The following is a 24,006-nucleotide window of genomic DNA, read 5'->3' on the forward strand; positions in this document are numbered from 1 at the left end:
TCCTCTCCATATTGCTGAGCAGGTTCTTTTCAGCGAGAGGGGAGGCTTGCTAAAGGGCTACGACAGGCCCAGAGGGCTCGTATTATATATACATTCTAAGAATTATGGTAGAAAGGACTGAACATTTGGATTCGTACTAAAAATTATGGTCTGAAGTGAAATCAATTAGAAATCTCTGAAAAGTGGCATTTGTGGAAAAATCATAATTCTTACGGGCATAAATGCAGGGCTTGGATTCGAACTTAGGATTGCAAATGCTACTCTATTTCTACAGTTATCACTGTGACTGAATAGGTATATGATTTGTAAGCGATTTTGCACAAACAAACAAAACTGAAATAGAGTAGCTTTTGCTGTGCAAAACCTACTCTATTTCAGTCGTCATCGTTACAGTTACATCGGTATAGGCTTTGTAAATACGTGGCCTGCTCAGTTGTTTTTAAAAGGTGTTTACGTCCGTCAAGTTGCTCTCTGGTAAGAGCCCTGGCAAGATAATCCTAGCAATACCGTTACTGAAAAATACTGATATACCGGCCCAATGGCATTGAATTTCTTCAGTTCCTAATTCCTGCTTTACGTACCGTACATTTTTTAAAAATGTATTTTGTATGCTTGCCACATCGCATTACTTTCATACTTTGTCTGTTTGTGTCGTGATTCGTGATATTACGGTATTCTGGCATTTCTGCTAGCGTACAAAGTGTTCATTATATTTCCTTCATTTTACATTTATCAGATCAGCGCATCCATTTATATTCCATAAAATCGTTTTAATTCAGTTTTACATAACACCCTTTGCTATAATTCGCGATCTGTAAACACCGCAAAAAATTATAATTATAAATAGAGTAAGCTTTGACACTTGTATTGTCAAAACTCAATACCTATCTTTCTGTATAACGTGTTTTTATAACAAATAACATACAATACCGTGATCTAACGTGTTACGTTATAGTTATTTTCTGGAAGGACAATGGAAGATGGTTCTCTATAAGGAGGATTAAAAAGGCGAAAGCTCCAAAGTGATCGTATTTACAAAGGTATTATCAATTCCTATGTACTTCTAAATCTTTTGTTTTATCCGATATTGTATTATAATATGTCAAACTTAAGCGGTTTACTTTTTTATTTATTTGAAACCATCTTCGGCAAACACTAACGATGTGTGATGTAATATTTATTAGCCGATTGGTATTGACATTTTATTGACTGGTCCACTTTTAGCAAATACGTTGCATAAATTAATAACAATGAAAAATAATGTACTATAAATCCTACAGCTGCAATAATTTTTAGTACTGTCGTAAATAAGTGTGAGTTTCTGGTACTTCCATTTGAGTGGTCATCCATTTGTATTAGAGGAAACAATAGATTTTTGTGCATATAGTGAAATAAATAACTATTTCTGTATTTGGGAATAGAAAACGTCTATGGAGACTCTGAACAATAGATTTTTATCAGTAATTTTGGTCAGTCAGTTTCTATTTATATTCAAATAGCAGACAAATGCCAAGTCTTCCATCATTATTCAAGAAACATTTTCGGCTTATAGTTATTGTAGTATGAATTTTTCAAAAAATGTCAGATTGTTTGTAACCGGGGAATGTTTGTCTTCCTCAAAATAAGAACAACAACAAAATTGTATAATACAGGGTTTTCCAATAAGAGGTGTTATTTTGATATTCAATCGTAAAAGATCAATGGTTTCGTTGCTTGTGTGGCACGTAGCGCCGTCTTGTTGAAAGTAAACGTTGTCCAGATCAATACCATCCAATTCTGGCCATAAAAAATTATTAATCATCTCTCGATAGAGATCCATTCACCGTAACTCTTGCTCCAGCCTCATTTTCGAAAAAGTAAGGTCCAATGACTCCGCCGGACCATAAACCGCATCAAACAGTCACACGTTGAGGATAGAGAGGCTTTTCAACAATAACTCTTGGGTTTTCCGAGCCCCAGATGTGACAATTTTGCTTGTTGACGAAGCCACCGAGGTGGAAATGGGCCTCATCACTCAAGATGATTTGCATTTGATTCACTCAAGTGAATTTTAATAATTTCAATGCGTTGTTGAAGCGTGTATCGTTCCATTTTTATTAATGGCGTAGTTTCTACTTGTCAAATGTCAAAAAATGACAGCTTTAAAAGTAACATCTACTGAAATAGCGGGCTATTCAAAATAACACCTCTTATTGGAAAACCCTGTACATGGTTTTACAGTGCTACATAAGAATTTTGTGTTCTTTAACTGTACCTAATAAACCTATTTTTCTCATTCAGCTCAATCAATAAAAACTATAACATTGTTATTTATACACAATTGTTATTTTTTCACCGTGTGTCAGCTTGTTATTTATGCACAATTGTTATTTTTTCACCGTGTGTCAGCTTGTTATTTATGCACAATTGTTATTTTTTCACCGTGTGTCAGATGATTCTATATACTTGTTTTTTAAATTATACCGTTTTACCAGATAATTATTATAATTTATAATAATAGTATATAATTATATAACAATTGTTATTTTTTCACCGTGTGTCAGATGATTCTATATACTTGTTTTTTAAATTATACCGTTTTACCAGATAATTATTATAATTTATAATAATAGTATATAATTATATTTAATTGTTATTTTTTCACCGTGTGTCAGATGATTCTATATACTTGTTTTTTAAATTATACCGTTTTACCAGATAATTATTATAATTTATAATAATAGTATATAATTATATAACAATTGTTATTTTTTCACCGTGTGTCAGATGATTCTATATACTTGTTTTTTAAATTATACCGTTTTACCAGATAATTATTATAATTTATAATAATAGTATATAATTATATTTAATTGTTATTTTTTCACCGTGTGTCAGATGATTCTATATACTTGTTTTTTAAATTATACCGTTTTACCAGATAATTATTATAATTTATAATAATAGTATATAATCTATCATAAGTAGTTTTCCCAGAATAGCTAGTTATATTCAGAAAAATAATTTTTTAATAATATTTAAGGATATGCTGGCGAATAAGACGTTAAATATGCTTTACTTTTAACCTTCTGAAACCTGTACTTTATTTTTACATCTTTAACTGCAAATTCGACATTGCAAATTTCCATCTACTCTGATAAGTATTAAATTAATAGTTCTCAAAAACGAGGTTTCGTTTTGAAACAAGTATCTCGTAAACATAGGAAGTGAGATAAGACTTTTGTTTATATGTTATATATTTGATATATTGTCCGCTATAATTGTAAATACAACATATTTAATGTGATATTAATACTATGGTAATAATGAGCAACTTCAACCTCCGTAACTTGCTGTGTTTCAAGTGAATGATTTAATAACTTGGAAACATCAGGGAACTTGTTTTCTGTGAAATTTTATAAATAATATCATTCAGGAATATTTCGTTTCAGTGTAACTTATTTAAAAATTATCTGATGTGTACCCAGCGTTTCTAGAAGACTTATAAATGGTTCGAGGATCTAAGGCCTTTTTAAGATGTACAATTCCGTAGTACATTATTTTGATGTATCTCATAAGGTGTAGCCAGCGTTGACAATTTAAGAGCCTGAAAATATTTGATTTTACGACTTGATTACAAAACTTTACCCTCCTCGACTTTCTATAAATATAATATGCATGTGTTATATATATAAACTTTCCGGGAGAAATTCTCTAAATGATATTGAAAAACCCTATCAAAATCTGTTGTGTAGTTTAGCGCACAAGGAGACGGACGTGGATAGCGACTTATATATTTCACACTATTTAGAGATGTATATATTAAAATCACACAGGAGTCATCTTACGGGATGCCGATTGGAGAGTATTTTTGAAGGAAGGAAGGGAGTACGTAGATCGTGGAGGAATTGTAGGAGGGAGGTAACACAGGAGCTGGCAAATCATGCAGTTGAGTTGTTGAACACAAGAATTAGCCCATCGTCCCACAGGTCGGTAAGCAATCGACATACACCGAATGCGGCAAGACCCTGCATAGAAAATTAAGTTTCCTATAATAAGGCAACAGTCTGCAGTTCAGTTTGGATTTTTTCTGCGCAGGGTTTTACAGCATTTGGTTTATGTCGATTGCTTACCGACCCGTGGAACGGCAGGCTGAGTCGTAAAAGCAACTCATTCTCGTGCGACAATGTCCTTTTAACATTAATTGTCATAATGTAACTTATCTATAAAATATCAGAGATGGGCTATCTCACGAGAGATGGGAATAGGGTTGTAAATTATTGTTAACAGGGTTAAGATTAACGGAGTTGAGAAAATACACTTTTAAAATGATTTATAATTAAACTGGATTAGAAGTTGCTAAGATTAGTGTTATTAGTTATAGTAAGAAAGTAGATATAATATCTTCACTTTCACATCGAAAATGATTTGAGAATCGAAATGGCCCAGGATAATAATATGTACAAGTCAATCAAAATATTGAAGGAATATTAGGCTCCAATTATGACATGTTCTAACATTGAATAATATGCACAAGTCAATCAAAATCTTGAAGGAATATTAGGCTCCAATTATGACATGTTCTAACATTGAATAATATGCACAAGTCAATCAAAATCTTGAAGGAATATTAGGTTCCAATTATGACATGTTCTAACATTGAATAATATGCACAAGTCAATCAAAACCTTGAAGGAATATTAGGCTCCAATTATGACATGTTCTAACAATGAATAATATGCACAAGTCAATCAAAATCTTGAAGGAATATTAGGCTCCAATTATGACATGTTCTAACATTGAATAATATGCACAAGTCAATCAAAATCTTGAAGGAATATTAGGTTCCAATTATGACATGTTCTAACATTGAATAATATGCACAAGTCAATCAAAACCTTGAAGGAATATTAGGCTCCAATTATGACATGTTCTAACAATGAATAATATGCACAAGTCAATCAAAATCTTGAAGGAATATTAGGCTCCAATTATGACATGTTCTAACATTGAATAATATGTACAAGTCAATCAAAATATTGAAGGAATATTAGGCTCCAATTATGACATGTTCTAACATTGAATAATATGCACAAGTCAATCAAAATCTTGAAGGAATATTAGGCTCCAATTATGACATGTTCTAACATTGAATAATATGCACAAGTCAATCAAAATCTTGAAGGAATATTAGGTTCCAATTATGACATGTTCTAACATTGAATAATATGCACAAGTCAATCAAAACCTTGAAGGAATATTAGGCTCCAATTATGACATGTTCTAACAATGAATAATATGCACAAGTCAATCAAAATCTTGAAGGAATATTAGGCTCCAATTATGACATGTTCTAACATTGAATAATATGCACAAGTCAATCAAAATCTTGAAGGAATATTAGGCTCCAATTATGACATGTTCTAACATTGAATAATATGCACAAGTCAATCAAAATCTTGAAGGAATATTGGGCTCCAATAAGGAGTTGAGTGAAAAATATTTTGACTTATAAAAAATATGTTCATGTAGATCAAGAAATATCGATTCTAAATATATAAATATATTTCTATATCATTATTCTTAGAATTAGTTAAACGTTCTTGAAAAAGCATTCAATAGCAATAGACTGTATACGCTCCACGATTGGTCGAAAGAATTCTGACGTCACATGTGTCGTGACTTGTACGTACAACGGATCACCTATGGTGCATCTCTTTCTATTACATGAGAGATGGTCGGTTTAGATGAGAGAGGTGTATAGGCCAAACGTTTATTTGGGTTTGTCAAATATATGAACGTATTTGTTGTTATTATTATATGAAATGGATTTCTAAAGATACATATTCGTATAGTGCTTTATAATAATATGTTGTTTATTGCATAACTTAGAAGTTTTTATTATTATACATGTCACATAACATGTGATACACTTCAGGCCGCCGGCCGCCCAGAAAAGTCTCACAGTGAACTGGGCTGTAAACCGTTATTTTACTTTTGGTCTTTACTTTTCTGCGCGGTGGTCCTGAATTCGCGCGGGGCACGTCAACAAATACCGTACCGGGCGGGAAAAGCAAATATTCTAACTTAAAATATTAATTTAACTATGAAATCTTAATCAATTTTCTTTTTTTTTTTAATAACATCAATTCTAATAGACGGTTAACATTGGTAAAAAAATTACTGGAATTCCTTGTTGAAGAATTAAAATTTATTCCATACAAAATGCTTAAGCGACGTGGTTTTCACAGTTCGAATGACGTCACACCCACACCCCGCCACTTACCGCTCGGATTCCGCTTGTTTTGGCGGCTTAATAAAATTTAAACTTTGAGAATTAATTTAATTATGAAAAAAATCTTTAAAAAAAAAAAAAAAAATACCAGTATTTAAGTTTGAATGCGAACATTGATAAAAAAAAATTAAAAAAAATGGACTCAACTTCCTTATTATGACATGTTCTAACATTGAAAGCAATATGGTGATTATTGACTTACCAGCTCCATGAGAAAGGATTGCATTTCATTGCCCTGAACGCAATACCAGATTAAATACAACATTTTAAATCAAAATACGCACAAGACGTTTTTCTAGGAACAAATCGGCAAATTTTACAATACCCTAAGACATATTGGTATTTTTAAGGACGGGTTGTTTCGGAGTATTTGAACAATTCATCAAATTTCAACGTTCATTTTCAAGTTCTGTGAAAGATTTTTTCAAGTTCTGTTTTTATTTCAGTTTTGTCAAGCAACTAGCCTATAATGATATAATAACAGAACTTGAATTGGACTTTCACAGATCCCAGAAATGAAATTTGAAATTTGATGAATTGTTCAAATACTCCGAAACAACCCGTCCTAAGTATACCCTTAAAATGTTCAAAATCAAATTATCCTTCACAATGTACTTAATTTAAAAATTAATTGTTTATTGTTTGTCTATTCTTTTCATTATTTTTTTACTGATAACTTTTAATATCCACTAGCTTCGTAATTTGTAACCATACAAAAAAGATTTTAAATTGAACTTAAGAGGAACGACTGCACCGCCTTCTTCATACAAAACTTAAATTTGGATTTGAGGACAAAATAATTGACCAAACTGTATAATTATTTTTTTAATCAAACGGTATAGCAAATATCTAGTATGGATATGTGCTGCTTTATTTATTTCTGCTTTAAATTATAAAATATAGGCCAGAATCACGAGGGAACTTTTGTCAATTTTTTGCAAGTTCATGATAATTATTAAAAAAATTATCTATCCAACTTACTATGTAAATACAGTGAAATAAATATATAAAAAAATAAAACATCTTAAAAAAGAGAAGATTTTGTGTCGGAATTAAAAGTTTAAATACAAAAAATTTATGTGTCTACATAAATCTGTCATTTAAAAATTAAATTTAAAGAATATAATTAAATAGCGACTATTTAAACATTGTACATACAAAATATGAAATTAAATTGTATTTCTTAGTCCTCCTCACTGGGGTGACCTGTGCTGAGACGGACTAAAGTTATTCATTTCTGTTTAATTTATTTTCTATGTTGTTTTAAATGTTTTCTCATTAATTCAGCCATATTTTTATTCTTGATTTGTAATCATTCAAATTTTCTATTCGATTTATATCAGGGGGAAGGATGCTGTGGAGTTTTGTCACAAAATAAATGTAATTTATTTGTCTGAATGTGGTTTTATGACCTGGAATATGTTTTTTGTCATTGTGATTTGACGTTGTTTGATGATTACGCGGTATTGTAGAGGATTCAGTATTTTTGAATAGTTTCAATAGTATATTTTTAGAATATATTTGTTGTGCATTTGGAACATCAAAACTATTGAAAATTTCAATCGATGGAAATCAATAGTTTACCTTTATTTCAGTTTGTACATACGTATTATATAGCCAAAATAAAACCAATTATGGATTTCCTCCTTATGACTTTACCCCTACTGAGACAGCATAATAAGGAATAAGTAAATTAAATTTGTAAGAAAGGAATATGAATTCAAAAATTTATACAAAACAAAAGATTATATAAAACGTAAAATTACAAAACAAAATATTAATCAATACATTTATAGCCATGGATAGATGTTGTAGATATAAATCAAATCATAATAAACAATATAAACAATAGAGACATAACATTATTCACAAACCATCAGAGATATATTCTTTTATGGACCTCTTGTATTTGGTAAATTCGCAACTGAAAATATCTACCTTGGATAATACGCTATCGTAATTATTGCATAGTCTGTTCAGGCAAGAATTCTGCTTAGAGTTCGTTTTGCATAGATCCACCCTGAACAGGACACAAGAGCGTGTTGAACGCGCGGGTACATTGAATGGAATCTTGTTTAGCAACTCTGGGCATTGAATATTATGGTTAACTACTTTATACAGGAATAGAGCATCCTTATGATGCCTCCGTACACTCAGTGAATCAATTTTAAAGTATAAAGCTGCCTCTGCATAATTATTAAATCTTACAAATGACTTGTAACAAAGATATTTTAGGAATTTGTTTTGAATTGCTTCGATTTTGTAAAATGGAGACCAAACAACTGATGCAAACTCCAGATGACTTGTACGAAATCCTTAATAGATATTTGCTACAACCTTTGATTAATAAAGTAGCACATATCCATACTATATATTTGCTACAACCTTTGATTAATAAAGTAGCACATATCCATACTAGATATTTGCTACAACCTTTGATTAATAAAGTAGCACATATCCATACTAGATATTTGCTAAAACCTTTGATTAATAAAGTAGCACATATCCGTACTAGATATTTGCTACAACCTTTGATTAATAAAGTAGCACATATCCGTACTAGATATTTGCTACAACCTTTGATTAATAAAGTAGCACATATCCATACTAGATATTTGCTACAACCTTTGATTAATAAAGTAGCACATATCCGTACTAGATATTTGCTACAACCTTTGATTAATAAAGTAGCACATATCCATACTAGATATTTGCTTCAACCTTTGATTAGTAAAGTAGCAAATATCCATTCTAGATATTTGCTACAACCTTTTATTAATAAAGTAGCACATATCCCTACTAGATATTTGCTACAACCTTTGCTTAATAAAGTAGCACATATCCCTACTAGATATTTGCTACAACCTTTGATTAATAAAGTAGCACATATCCATACTAGATATTTGCTACAACCTTTGATTAATAAAGTAGCACATATCCATACTAGATATTTGCTACAACCTTTGATTAATAAAGTAGCACATATCCGTACTAGATATTTGCTACAACCTTTGATTAATAAAGTAGCACATATCCATACTAGATATTTGCTACAACCTTTGATTAATAAAGTAGCACATATCCGTACTAGATATTTGCTACAACCTTTGATTAATAAAGTAGCACATATCCGTACTAGATATTTGCTACAACCTTTGATTAATAAAGTAGCACATATCCATACTAGATATTTGCTACAACCTTTGATTAATAAAGTAGCACATATCCCTACTAGATATTTGCTACAACCTTTGATTAATAAAGTAGCACATATCCATACTAGATATTTGCTACAACCTTTGATTAATAAAGTAGCACATATCCATACTAGATATTTGCTACAACCTTTGATTAATAAAGTAGCACATATCCGTACTAGATATTTGCTACAACCTTTGATTAATAAAGTAGCACATATCCATACTAGATATTTGCTTCAACCTTTGATTAGTAAAGTAGCAAATATCCATTCTAGATATTTGCTACAACCTTTTATTAATAAAGTAGCACATATCCCTACTAGATATTTGCTACAACCTTTGCTTAATAAAGTAGCACATATCCCTACTAGATATTTGCTACAACCTTTGCTTAATAAAGTAGCACATATCCCTACTAGATATTTGCTACAACCTTTGCTTAATAAAGTAGCACATATCCCTACTAGATATTTGCTACAACCTTTGCTTAATAAAGTAGCACATATCCCTACTAGATATTTGCTACAACCTTTGCTTAATAAAGTAGCACATATCCCTACTAGATATTTGCTACAACCTTTGCTTAATAAAGTAGCACATATCCCTACTAGATATTTGCTACAACCTTTGCTTAATAAAGTAGCACATATCCCTACTAGATATTTGCTACAACCTTTGCTTAATAAAGTAGCACATATATATAAAGGCCGTGCAACCGTTTCCCTTAACTTAAATAATAATAATTAATGTAAAATTAATTCGCCCGGATAATGTATGTTTCCTAAATAAACCAAAATAATGAAAATTTTACGGAATCTTTGCCGAATGCAATTCCCTATTATATTTAACTAAAAATTATTTTTTTGAAAATCACAAATTTAATGACATTAATATTATTTTCATGCAGGAAAATACTGTCAATTTGTTGGTGATAAATCTATGACAAATGGGTCAATCCGCACCAAATCATCCAGAAAATTTTGGATTTGTCACCCACCATCTCAGATTTTGATGAAACTTTAAATTTTTAATCCTTCCATATAGATAAGAAAATATACCAAATTTTACCTTCCTACCTCAACTCGTTTTTTTTTATGGGCAGTTGAAGTTTGGGCAAAATAAGCGTTTTTACATATTCCGAGCACTCCGGAAGAGCTTGTACCTTCAATGAAAAAAAATTGTATCTTTGTCATTTATAGTGCAAATGCAATGAAAATTTTCAATATTATCAAGAAAACTATGCTGATTGCAGAAAAAAATAAATAAACCCTTTACATTTATCTACTTGACTTTAAAAAATTACCAAAAGTAATTTTTTAAGTAATTTTTGGGACGGAAAAGGTACTTTACAAAAAAGCAATATCTCGGGAAGGTACAGTGTTAATGAAGTAATTTTTTTTTTTATTCATATCTACAAATAGCATAGAATCACATACAAAAATAAAATTCATGGCATTTTACTTGCTTCAATAAATAAAATCCATTTTAAACTTTTTTCAAACTTTTTGTATTTTTTTTTTTATTCTTATCTACAATAAACATAGTACAACCTAAAAAAATAAAACTCCTGGTATTTTGTGTGCTTCACAGTGTAGAAACGTTTTTAAAATGAGAAATCTTAATCATACAGAATTGTTCCAAGTTTTTAAAAATCTAGATACTGTATTTGCAAATAAAAAAAGTCAAACTTATTCGGTCCTTTACAACATGCTGGTAAGCTTGCAATGTAAGCTTAAGGCACCAACAAAATAATGTACCTTGTTCCTTACCCTGAATGCATACACCATAGCAATATTTTATAACAAGATCAACTTTTTAACTCTTTTCAATACAAAGTTAACTCTTTAAAAAACAAATACAATAAAAATAAAACAGGCAATGTAGGATTAGGTTAAATGAAAGTACATTACAATAATATTGTTTACAAATAAATGTTCAAGTTCATTTTTTACTTTTATTCTTGATCTGACCCATAAGATGGTTGAACTTTTGATCAGCATGATGAACGTCTTTTTCAAGAAAGTAGTAAGCTCTTCCTGAACCTTTTGTTGTGGGAGGGTCAACGATATTAAAAATATTTTGTAGTGGAACAAAACAAATATCTTCTTTTTGATGTGGCCAGTAAAAGGATGGAGCTGGGCCAAAAGGATGCATAAACTTGATTGATACATCACACTCGTCTTCATCTTTGGAAACCACAAGTCCAAAAAACCAATGGTTGTCATATACGCAAGCTACATAAGAGTTTGTACAAATTTGTACCATACTTAGTTGCTCAGAGCGATTTCGTTCCCCACTGAAGTTAAAAATCAAAGCATAATCTGAATCTGAACTTATCCTTTTTGTGCCAACTTCATTTTCAGACAGAGGAACAAAGCAGTGGAAACCTCGAGTGCCTGGTATTGTTTTAGCTTGTGAAAAACGCTGCTGTAATTGTTGCCTGCAAGTGAATAAGCTTTCTTTTCTCAGCAAGTAAAAATATATATTTTCTACTCTCGACTGACAAAACTTAAAAGTTTTGTCTACAGTTGTGATAGTGTTGCCAGGGCCAAGTTGCAAATTTTCTCTAGTTAGAAGACGTTTTACTGTTCCACCTATTCCATCACAGGGAGATTTCCCATGACTCGTAGCAAAAAACGACCAACATGCTTTCAAGTTGAAGTCTTTTTGATGGTGACACAGATTTAAAAAGTTTTTGCAGTTTTTATATTGCGCTGCGCAACCATCAGTAAAATAATGAACACTTTGAATTTGGGGAAATTTTTGATTTAAAAATTGAGCAACAATTTTTTGAGTTTCGTAAACGAAACTTACATCATGTTCCAAGTCATCTGAAATTACACACAAGCTTGACACTGTGAGACCTTTGCCAGGCTCTTCACAAGTGTAAATTACCACTGGGTGGAGTGAACAACTGTCTTGCGTCCAGTGGTAACCCTGGACTTCATTCTGGATAACATAGGAGAAGTTTTCACTGAAGTCTAATAACACAACAGCTTCATTTATCTGAAGCTGTGCTTTTAGGGACTCTTTGAGATATTTTGATTGAGACTTTGTTATAAAAGAATGAGGAAGAAGTTTTACAAGACTCTTCACAAGATGTTCTACATATTCATGAAAGGGAACTGTAACTGAAACCTGCTGTGTTCTATCAGTAGTTACCCATGCACTGTATGTAATTTCATCTTCTTGGTCCCATTCTTCAAATTTTTCTAACAAATGTTTCTTAAGATTTTCACTAGATGTTGAACACTTATCGCAATGTCGAAGCATACAGTCTCTATTGTTCTTTGAGCACACTAAGTAGTCCATTAAATCATTGTACGTTTCTTCACTGTCACAAGCATTAAGAAGCAACACTACATTTTGATGAATTGCACAAACGCAGACAGAATGAGAGCCTGGAGAACCTACTGGCACACACCATTTGGGACGCAACCAACAAAATTTCGAAATCCCAATTTTTGAAGCAGGGTATTCAAACTTGAAGGTAGCATAAAGTTCATTCAGGTTACAAAGCAATAGTCTTTTTTGTTCATAAACATTTTTGGTTATGCTAACTTTATCTTTTTTCCCTGGCATAACACGAGAAAATTCATCGTTTTGGTAGAAATTTTTAACCAAAGTAACTGTTCCTTGGTCTAATGGTTTTCCTTTTTTTGGATCAGGTAAAGCAATGATACCATTTTCATTTAGTAGCTCTCGTGCTTTACGAACTGAGTATTCACCAACACTGAATTCTTCAGCAACCTTTTTTCTACTCCACGAAGTTGGAGCGAGAGTTAGAAGCTGAATTCTCTCACGGCGTGTAACTTGTGTTTCCAATTTTTTTTTAACCAACTCAACAAGCCTGTCCATGTCATTAGCTTTTTCTTGAATACATCTTGGTATTTTTGCATCACATTTTACTGGGGAAAATTCTTTTTCTAAAACTTTACTTACTTTTTTCTTTAAGGTTGAACAAGCAGAATCTAACTTCCGTTTAGCGTAACTAGACTTACTGTGGGATGGTATTGCATGTAGTTTAAATGGAGATTCTCCAATGTCAGTTAAAGAAGTGTTGATTTCTTGTAAAAAAATTTCTTTGTTTAAAACATTTTCAACTTCACTTATGTCTTCTTGAAAAGTGTTAAGCTCTTCAATTTCATTGTTAAGGTTTTGGCTCTTACTAATTTTTGCTCTGCATGCATTACAAATTTTTTGTCCAGGGATTGCTTTATTAGTTACTTTTAGAATGGTATTAATGTTCTCTGAAAATTCCAAGGACACTGTTCTTAAAGTTTTTGTAATTTTCCTTTTGTGGCTTTGGAACGGGTCAAAACAAGCTTTTTGAAATGTTTCATATTTATTTAAGTTAAATATTCTGTGGTGCTCACAAATGTTGAAAACCAAGTCTGTAGATACAAAACTTCTTTGTTGAATAAGCTTTTTTTCAAATTCACTTAACAAATCCACACTCGTTAATTTCTCTGACTTAGTATAACTTTTTTTGTGACATTCAGTACCATTATGTTGTCCCACACTACATTTAACTAAACTTGTTTCGATTAGAGACATTTTAACAACGTACACCATAACATGAAACAACTACTGTATTTATATAGATGATCACTGCTTTGAAGCTGACTCAGAACTAAGCATGTCAGAGGAAACAAAGCATGTAGTATCCTGCAAACTTAGTGATGAGGCAGATAGTAATTTTCATGTTCTGTCTTGTTCTTGTTGCAGATACATCATTTCCATGTAGTGACTTGTCTCTAGGACTGTTTCTTTGATATTAGTCCATTCATTCAACCTATATTACTAGCTATATACCTAAACTATAACTTGCCCAATTACAAACTACAAATAGATATAAAAAAAATCACAAAAAGTTTGAAAAAAGTTTAAAATGGATTTTATTTATTTTTGTATCTAGATTTAAAAAAACCTAGAACAATTCTGTATGATAAAGATTTCTTATTTTAAAAACGTTTCTACACTGTGAAGCACACAAAATACCAGGAGTTTTATTTTTTTAGGTTGTACTATGTTTATTGTAGATAAGAATAAAAAAAAATTACAAAAAGTTTGAAAAAAGTTTAAAATGGATTTTATTTATTGAAGCAAGTAAAATGCCATGAATTTTATTTTTGTATGTGATTCTATGCTATTTGTAGATATGAATAAAAAAAAAAATTACTTCATTAACACTGTACCTTCCCGAGATATTGCTTTTTTGTAAAGTACCTTTTCCGTCCCAAAAATTACTTAAAAAATTACTTTTGGTAATTTTTTAAAGTCAAGTAGATAAATGTAAAGGGTTTATTTATTTTTTTCTGCAATCAGCATAGTTTTCTTGATAATATTGAAAATTTTCATTGCATTTGCACTATAAATGACAAAGATACAATTTTTTTTCATTGAAGGTACAAGCTCTTCCGGAGTGCTCGGATTATGTAAAAACGCTTATTTTGCCCAAACTTCAACTGCCCATAAAAAAAAAACGAGTTGAGGTAGGAAGGTAAAATTTGGTATATTTTCTTATCTATATGGAAGGATTAAAAATTTAAAGTTTCATCAAAATCTGAGATGGTGGGTGACATGGCCTGGATGATTTGGTGCGGATTGACCCAAATACAACCTACGCACATGCCAATTACTCTACCATATTCCTGTTATCTCTGATGAATAATCTTACCATTGTGAAATATAAACCAATGTTTTATAGTGATTTGTTTTTAGGGTATTACGCCGTGTTACGCTTCTTTAGCCAACGTTTCGGACAGCATTGTAGTGTCCATCATCAGGGCAGATGTGTAATCTAAGGTTGTGGTGAAGTATGTGCTTATGTATGGAGATGTGATACCGTTTTGCCAGCTCCAACTCTTAAGAGCTGACATTAACATATAATTTTAAAATTTCTGGTGGTGATGAAACGTTGGCTAAAGAAGGAGGTAGCGCAACATGGCATAATACCCCAAAAATCACTATAATACTTTTGGCCGTGATAATCTCAAATCATACCTAAAGCATTGTTATTTATTTAATCACTCCTTATACAATAATAAGTGTATAGTACATAACATCTTAAACTGAGTACAAACAATGTAAGCAGGTACAATACAAGTTATATTGTACAAAGGAGTTCAATAATTACACATAATAACAGTACTATGAAAGTACTTACAGAGCAATATGTATTACAGTTTGGGAGGCGGGTATGGGTTGGAATGGTGGTCCACCCCGGGTTCCATTTATTGGACAACCAACACCCCTGCCGTAAGTCACCCCGAGTGGTTGAATATTTAGGTGCCTCCCAACTTTCCTTTTCCCCTCTTCCTTTAGAGTTAATGTTCACAAGAATCTCTGTTCTGAAAGTCTGTTCCCTGTACCCTCAATCTGATCTGGTTTTTGTTGTTTCCAGAAAGTTGGGTGTAGCAATGAGCTCATCGTCCTCCAGCCAATAAAGCAGCAAACTGGAGGGGGAGGCCATGGCCACCGATACGCCCATCCGCTTCAGCGGCCACACGCTGGACAAGGCAACCAAAGCCAAGGTCACCCTGGAGAATTACTACAGCAACCTCATCGCCCAGCACCTGGAGCGGAAGCAGCGCCTGGCCAAGCTCGAAGAGTCCCTCAAAGACGAGGGCCTCACCGAGTCACAGAAGCAGGAGAAACTCCAGCAGCACGCTCAGAAAGAAACCGAGTTTCTACGTCTCAAAAGATCCCGTCTAGGCGTCGAAGACTTTGAACCTCTCAAAGTCATCGGACGAGGCGCTTTTGGAGAGGTGCGCCTCGTTCAAAAGAAGGACACTGGACATGTCTACGCCATGAAGATCTTGCGTAAAGCCGACATGCTGGAGAAGGAACAAGTGGCTCATGTACGTGCTGAGAGAGACATGCTCGTGGAGGCCGACCATCAATGGGTTGTTAAGATGTATTATAGTTTCCAGGATCCGATGAATCTTTACCTTATCATGGAATTCCTGCCCGGTGGGGACATGATGACGCTGCTCATGAAGAAAGATACGCTCAGTGAAGACTGCACTCAGTTCTACGTGGCGGAGACGGCCCTGGCCATCGACAGCATCCACAAGCTCGGTTTTATCCACCGGGACATCAAGCCCGACAACTTGCTGCTGGATGCACGGGGACATATTAAACTCAGCGATTTCGGACTGTGTACGGGACTGAAGAAAAGCCATCGTACGGACTTTTACAGGGATCTCTCCCGAGCCAATCCTTCGGACTTCATCGTGAACAGCGGCAGCCCCATGGATTCAAAGCGCCGGGCGGAATCTTGGAAGAAAAACCGACGAGCTCTAGCCTACAGCACTGTGGGAACCCCCGATTACATTGCCCCCGAGGTGTTCTTGCAGACGGGCTACGGTCCGCAAGCAGACTGGTGGAGTCTGGGCGTGATTATGTACGAAATGCTCATCGGTTACCCGCCGTTCTGTTCAGAGAACCCACAAGAGACGTATCGCAAGGTCATGTCGTGGCGGGACACTCTGATCTTCCCCCCCGAGGTGCCCATCTCCGAGGAGGCCAAAGAGACGATCCTTCGCTTCTGTTGCGAACCCGACCGAAGGCTGGGTGCCACTAGGGGGATAGACGAGGTCCGTTCCACCACGTTCTTCCGCGGCGTGGATTGGGGCCACGTCCGGGAACGTCCGGCTGCCATTCCCGTCCAGGTCAAGTCCATCGACGACACGTCCAACTTTGACGACTTCCCCGATGTGAAGCTAGAGATACCCGCCGCCCCCACTCCTCAGGATGAAGAAGTGACCTACAAAGACTGGGTGTTTATCAATTACACGTTCAAGCGCTTCGAGGGGCTGACTCAACGCGGCACCCCCACCAAGAAGTAATGTGACCATTTAGTATTTATTGTATAAAATTTACATGTGATAAATTGCCTCGGCGTAATCCGATGAAAGGTTTGAATGTTTGCCCACAGGGCGCCGCATATTTCTATTTTTCTCAACCAAGATTAGTAACTACCTACGCGCCCTTAAAGTACCTTTCGTATTATATTTTGCAGGAACAAATAAATGTTGAAGTTTTCATTTTCAATAAGTAGTTCTTCATATATAGACTTAATGTCAAACAACGTTATCTACAAAAAACATTCAAAGAATTCGACAGCTTAAAGTCAAACAACTTTATCCACATAAAAAATGTACCAATTATAATAATTGGAATGTCTTTTGGTCGATAACTTTGTTTGACTTTAAGCTCTCGAATTATTGGATGTTTTTTTCTAGATATCGTTTTTTGACGTTTAGCCCTCGATTTAACAATAATCATATACAGAAACTGAGGGTTATGCATATAAATATAACCATTAGATTTTTAAATATAAGATACATATTATTAAATTTTCATCTCTAAGTTCCTGATCTGACCAAATATGTGAGTATTTGTGCTAATATGTATTTCCAACATAATATGTATCTAAAAAATCAAAGGAAGTAATTGTAGTGGCGAAAAATAGTGTTTTTCTATTGTTAACTAAAATAATGTTTTAGCGACAATGTGTTACTAGGCGTGATGACTTATAGCGTTCTTTGAGGTGGTAGAATAATAGTCAACGCACTAATGAGCACTCTGTATTAACTCGGTCACACTCTTTTATAGTCCTTCTCGCTCTCTTGTGCCATCTTTGACCTACTAGACCAGGGGTTCCCAAACTTTTTGTACTCTAGAGCACATTCTAAAATATCGGTAGGATGGCCACCTATTTTTAATCGACAAACTCTGGGCAGCAATCGCAATCAAAATGACAACAACGCGTTTCCAGGTGGGGAATGCTATTTGCACATCACTCCTTGTACACGCCGAAAACCCGAAGTGAGCGGATGATCGCCGAACCGATCGGGACGGTACGAGCACGTGACTACTGTCGGTTTGGTTGTCGGGGCCATGCTTATTGCTTTCACTGACAGACAGAGCTGGCAGAGTCATGTGCCATGTGTTTTGGCGCCTTCGGCGTTCATCGGCTTAGTTCGTTCGTTCACTTTGGGTTTTCTGCGTGTACAAGGAGTGATGTGCAAATAGAACTCTCCGTTCCAGGCTAGCGTGAAGGGTGCAGTCTGGCTCGCCGCCAGACAGGTTGCGACAAGTACTGTCAGCAAAGGAACCACTCATACATACAATATCGCAAACATACGAACGTATTTAATAAACTTAGGCACTCAAAAAAATTAAAACTAACAAATAAATAAAAATAATTCACATTTTTAATTAATGTTTATGAAAAAATTATTTCACTGTCAAATAGTGGCAGGCACATACAAATCGTTACCATGGCGCCCGCGGGCACAGGGTTGGGAACTCCTGTACTAGACGTTAGTGGCACGGTATTTACAGTAAGATAATGAAATATAAACTTTTCAGAATAATATAAAACTTCTGCGTTTGTTCCTGTAAAGTAAACGGATTGTGCTTTATTTCAGACCACCACCATCTTTATTAATACAAGCCATGCTGTAGAAACTGCTCTGATAGTTCTAGCACTGGGTTTGGTACTAAAATCTATACTTACAGTTAAAGCGATCTGTTTACGGACTTCTTGCATCAGGTTTAGTACTAAAATCTGCTAAACCCAGTGCAAGAAGTCCGAAAACAGTTTCTACAACATAGCCTGTATTGATAATGATGGCGGTGGTGAGGGGCATTGATTTAGTAGCAATAATAATTTTGTTGTATGATATAACTACTGTCTGTACGCAAGAGCACAAATCACAAGAAACACATAACGATAATCTGCTCACATTTTATAAAGTACTTGCTTGTTTTGTGTTTGCCATAGTGTGGAAGAATGATGCTCTATGATAATGATATATTTTCTAACTCTTTGCTTAGCGAATCTTCGGCAATATGTGATAACTTTTAATTAATTTTTTATCAATCTCACTAAAAAATAGGAGGGCTGTATTAACTTTGACAATTTAGCGTACAATATGTCGTCTAAGCTAATCCGTCTCGGCAAAAGTCATATTTAGTTTCTGCGATAAGTGAAAGACCATCGACTATTTCTCACGTAATGCCGAGTTCACACGAGGACAATACAGAGGACAATATAGTCATGTCCCTGCTCCGTGAATTGCCTCGACCGCGCAGGACAGGAAAATGGGAAAATACAGTAATTCAAACATAGTTCTAATGCGAAATTGGGATTACTGAGAGAGTTCTGTGAATCAGAAAATAACACAAGAAAAAAGTTTATTTTTATCTAGGCAACTTTTATGAACTGCCGAGAAGAGTCGGTACCAATTTTATATCTGCAAACATATTGCTACTTTTGAATTGAATGACTTAACTATTGGACGGATTCGCTTCGATGACATATTCTTTTTGTGTTTGTAACATTGTTGTAACGAGGAAGTGTTATATTTTTGTACGAGGATGTAATAATTTGATCTGAGGCCTTTCGAGGCTCGATAACGAGGGCTGTAGGCTAATGCATAGGAAACCATCATTTTTTGGGCCGTGTATGTACATCTTTGCAATGTATTGATTGGTGTATTAACTGTTTTACGGAGACCAAGATCAATAAATAAGTGCATGTTGTATGTACTGCTATGATTTATGTAAAAAACCCGGGCAATATTTTAAACATAAACTATATAGTCTTAATACAACCTATGTCTATAGAGTTAACTGGGGGCTTGCTGTTGAAATGCTAAAATGAACTGAGATGAAATCAACTCTAATTTAAATAATATAAAATTACAGAAATGCATGATTCCAATGGTTATTATTATTTAAATCAGGTATTAAATGACAATTATTGGAATTATGTGTTTTTATTAATAGTTTTGGCAACAAATTTTATTTTATCACATATTTTGTTTTATTAATCTTTTTGCGCAGCTGTAGATAGAGATGCTCGATATTCCTGTCCCGGTTACAAGGAATCGGTTCCTTTGATATCACGTAACAGCAGATAATATTTTTTTGAGGAAATGAAAAATTGTTACTTTTTTTTGCCGATGGTTTTTTTTTTCTTTTTGAGGAACCGGTTCCAAAAATCACTGGATAAAGAACCGGTTCCACATCGGTCGCAGGTAACTGGAATCTCTATACAATATCAACCATCTCTATCTGTTGCCTATGTGATACACGAAGTTTGGGATAGATTACATTGTAAAGGCTAATAACATACTTCTGCTGTCTTCCCCGTCGCTCAATTTTTGAGTATGTTTCAAAATATTTTGTTATTGTATATATTTTTTAAAATTACATCTTTGAATTTAAAAAAGATGGAGCGAAGCTCGTGAGCAATTAAATGTTTGCTCAAAATACAATCAGTTTAGAGGAGAGCATATAAAAAAATGTTCAGTATTAATGGCTTGTTAGAGAAAGTTCCATAAATTGTTTTTAAAACCGACTTCAAACAAAATATCTACATTGGCGACGTTCTTTACTGTATAAGTTTGTCGATCTGTAATTATGTAGAAAGTTCAGCCACCTGCGCTTGTGAACTACCAATAAATCTCGTTCTTTCTGCTCGTGACGAGAGACGTGCGCATCTTCTTTTGTTTGCGTTCTAGCCATAGCGACACCACTGACTCCAAAGTTAACCGTGTCTAGCTCTAGATCTTCCACCGTAGACAAACCTACTCGATAGACGTGTAAAGTTTTTGGCTGTAACTTATTTATTAAAATAATTTGTTTCTGTAATGTAAATCCAAGTTGTACTTTTTATATGTTCGGAGCTTTGTATTTACCACAGAAAAGTTTAGAAAGTTTTTTTATTCCGACGTGTTTTATCACCCATAGTATTTACGAATGATAAAAAAAGTTTTATCTTATATCCTAGTGTAAAATTAATTTTTTTCACATTCTTTGATGTCTCACGTTAAATCCAGCTTTCGTATCTTTTTATAACAAAATAGTTTCAATCAGTCTTTATGCAAAACTACCAAGTAAAACTTAAATTGAGTCTCAACAAAATATTTCCCATATAAAATTCTAAGCATCGACAGCCAAGGGATGACTGAATAATAGTCTATAGAATCAACACAACCAACAGGTGATGAAGAGACATTGGACAGCCGTTTTCACTCTTTTAGGGTACGTATACATTTGCGAACCGTACCACGAATTACGGGAAAGGAAAGAAGTAAGTGCAAGCGGCGTTTCGCGCCATTTGTGGTTGCTTCGTTTCTTTCCCATAAGTTGAGGTTCAGTTCGGCGGTTTGGCTCGCGGATGTACACGTAGTCGTAGCATTATAGTCCTTTATTCATGCCGTCTTTCATACTTAGACGGCGTTTGCATGTTGTTACAAAAAATAATGTATTTGAACAGTATGCATCTGCCGCAAGAGGTACTTAGAAGTTTTATCAGAGTTAAGTTATTAGGCAGATATTTATCACACCCGGTTTAATAGAAATTCAATCAAATTGACACCCAATTCTTATTTTCTCAATCCATCCACTTTAGTCGTGTATAATGTATTCACTTGTGTATTGCATCTTACTTAAATACATATTATCAAAATGTGAACCCCGAAATGAATAAAGCATTTTGTGCAAAGATAATAACGTCATTCTGAAAGTTGAATTTTCAAATAACTTTGTACAGTCACTAACTCCCCAGGCTAATTTGTTTGATTTTCGAACAAGCAGCTATTACATATAAATTTTTGTATCTCCCTTACTGTCAATGTGAGATATATGAATTAGCGATGTTAGAAAGAGAAAACACCAAGCTTTATATTCAAATCCACTGAAGAATTTATTTTAATGGTTTCGTTGCTTGTGTGGCACGTAGCGCCGTCTTGTTGAAAGTAAACGTTGTCCAGATCAATACCATCCAATTCCGGCCATAAAAAATCATTAATCATCTCTCGATAGCGCAATCCATTCACCGTAACTGTTGCTCCAGCCTCATTTTCAAAAAAGTAAGGTCGAATGGCTCCGCCGGACCATAAACCGCACCAAACAGTCACACGTTGAGGATAGAGAGGCTTTTCAACAATAACTCTTGGGTTTTCCGAGCCCCAGATGCTACAATTTTGCTTGTTGATGAAGCCACCGAGGTGGAAATGGGCCTCATCACTCAAGATGATTTGCATTTGATTCACTCAAGTGAATTTTAATAATTTCAATGTGTTGTTGAAGCGTGTATCGTTCCATTTTTATTAATGGCGTAGTTTCTTCTTGTCAAATGTCAAAAAATGACAGCTTCAAAAGTAACATCTACCGAAATAGCGGGCTATTCAAAATAACACCTCTTATTGGAAAACCCTGTATAACAGTCAATATGAAAGACGTCTTGGGGGTTAATCGTCATTTTTCATGGATTAGTGGAGATATTACTAGTAAAAATATTAATTATTCTATGTTTGTTTTTCAATTTATAGTTAGCTGAATAATTTGACGATGCTTTTAACGTTTGAAATAGTTTTACAACAAATAATAGTACCTAATGTCATTTGTTATAGAAACTTGAAATTAGATTACTGCGAAAATTTTCTAAAAATCATTTCGGTTAAGGCGATGCACTACGTCGTGTAATATTTTAAATTGAGCCGCTATCAATAACAACCCTTATGTAGATGGCGATAAGGTTTAAATTCCCGCTTAACACCATCCGCCTGTTTTGATTTATGCAAGAAAAAAACATGGCAAAAAGTGCGTTTTATTTTATTTTGTGGATATTCAGGCATAAATATTTAATTTTTTTTCAATCATTTTATAAATAACTTAATTTGCCACAGTATACAATAAAATCATAACCGAAAATGGGTTCGTGAGTAGGAGATTTTGAACTTTAAAGCAGTTTTCATAGCCCTTATACATTATTTTTTTCTGGGCTTATAAAAAGACTTATCTAAATAATACTCGATTATTTCAATGGCCAAGATGTATTCTACTCGCAGTATTTAATTAAAGCATCTGAAACATTTCTAGGCGACCAAATTTTCAAACCAAAAACACATGATTTTGCATTACTACGTATGGCATCGCCTTAATTTAATGTCATTAGTTGTTAATTTTGTTGTTGACATTTAGAATTAAAATGAAAATTCCTATTGTTTTAGCATCAAATAGAAATATAAAATAGTGTACATTATAATATTACTCTAGGTAAAATATCTCTTCTCTAATTTCCCTTCAAAAGTAAGTTCACAAAATTCTCGTCATTTAAGTGACTGTTCCATGGTTCCTGCGAGCACCTGCTTGACCTGTTTCAGTTCCGTTGATAATGTTCTCTAAAGTTCATTTGGAATCTTGGACCCTAGCACGGACGATCGATGAAACCCTATATCAATACGATATTGATTAAATGGGTCGTCTGGTTATTAGGCGGCAATTTATATAAAATGCTGCCTAATTAAAGGCTGTCAATATACAAAAATGCAAAATTACTGGCTTATTTATGAACTGAGGCAGACTACCGAAGCTCATAGAATTGAAAGACTCATATATGTGACTAGTTGAATCCGTTTGAGCTTGCATAACTGGTGATGTTCAGAATATCACCAGTTATGGCTAAATATCTCATTTACCAATTGGCTCCCTTTTTAGTGTCGAAAA

General features: G+C 33.9%; 1 protein-coding gene across 1 annotated transcript; it reads left to right on the forward strand.

The window, feature by feature from the left end:
• The first annotated feature begins 656 nt into the window (after positions 1 to 656).
• Positions 657 to 22,359, forward strand: trc (Serine/threonine-protein kinase tricornered). The gene is made up of 2 exons (XM_089643558.1): positions 657 to 1,040; positions 15,881 to 22,359. Exon 2 carries the CDS (start codon positions 15,948 to 15,950, stop codon positions 17,325 to 17,327), a length of 1,380 nt encoding a protein of 459 aa, XP_089499684.1. The 5' UTR covers positions 657 to 1,040; positions 15,881 to 15,947; the 3' UTR covers positions 17,328 to 22,359.
• Positions 22,360 to 24,006: the final 1,647 nt, after the last annotated feature.

This window comes from Hesperophylax consimilis, chromosome 19 (genome assembly GCF_061612785.1).
Source record: "Hesperophylax consimilis isolate HC1 chromosome 19, BYU_Hcon_1.0, whole genome shotgun sequence".
NCBI lineage: Eukaryota > Metazoa > Arthropoda > Insecta > Trichoptera > Limnephilidae > Hesperophylax > Hesperophylax consimilis.

Coding starts and splice junctions, on each gene's coding strand:
- trc (XM_089643558.1), top strand. CDS start 15,948: ATGGCCACCGATACGCCCATCCGCTTCAGCGGCCACACGCTGGACAAG.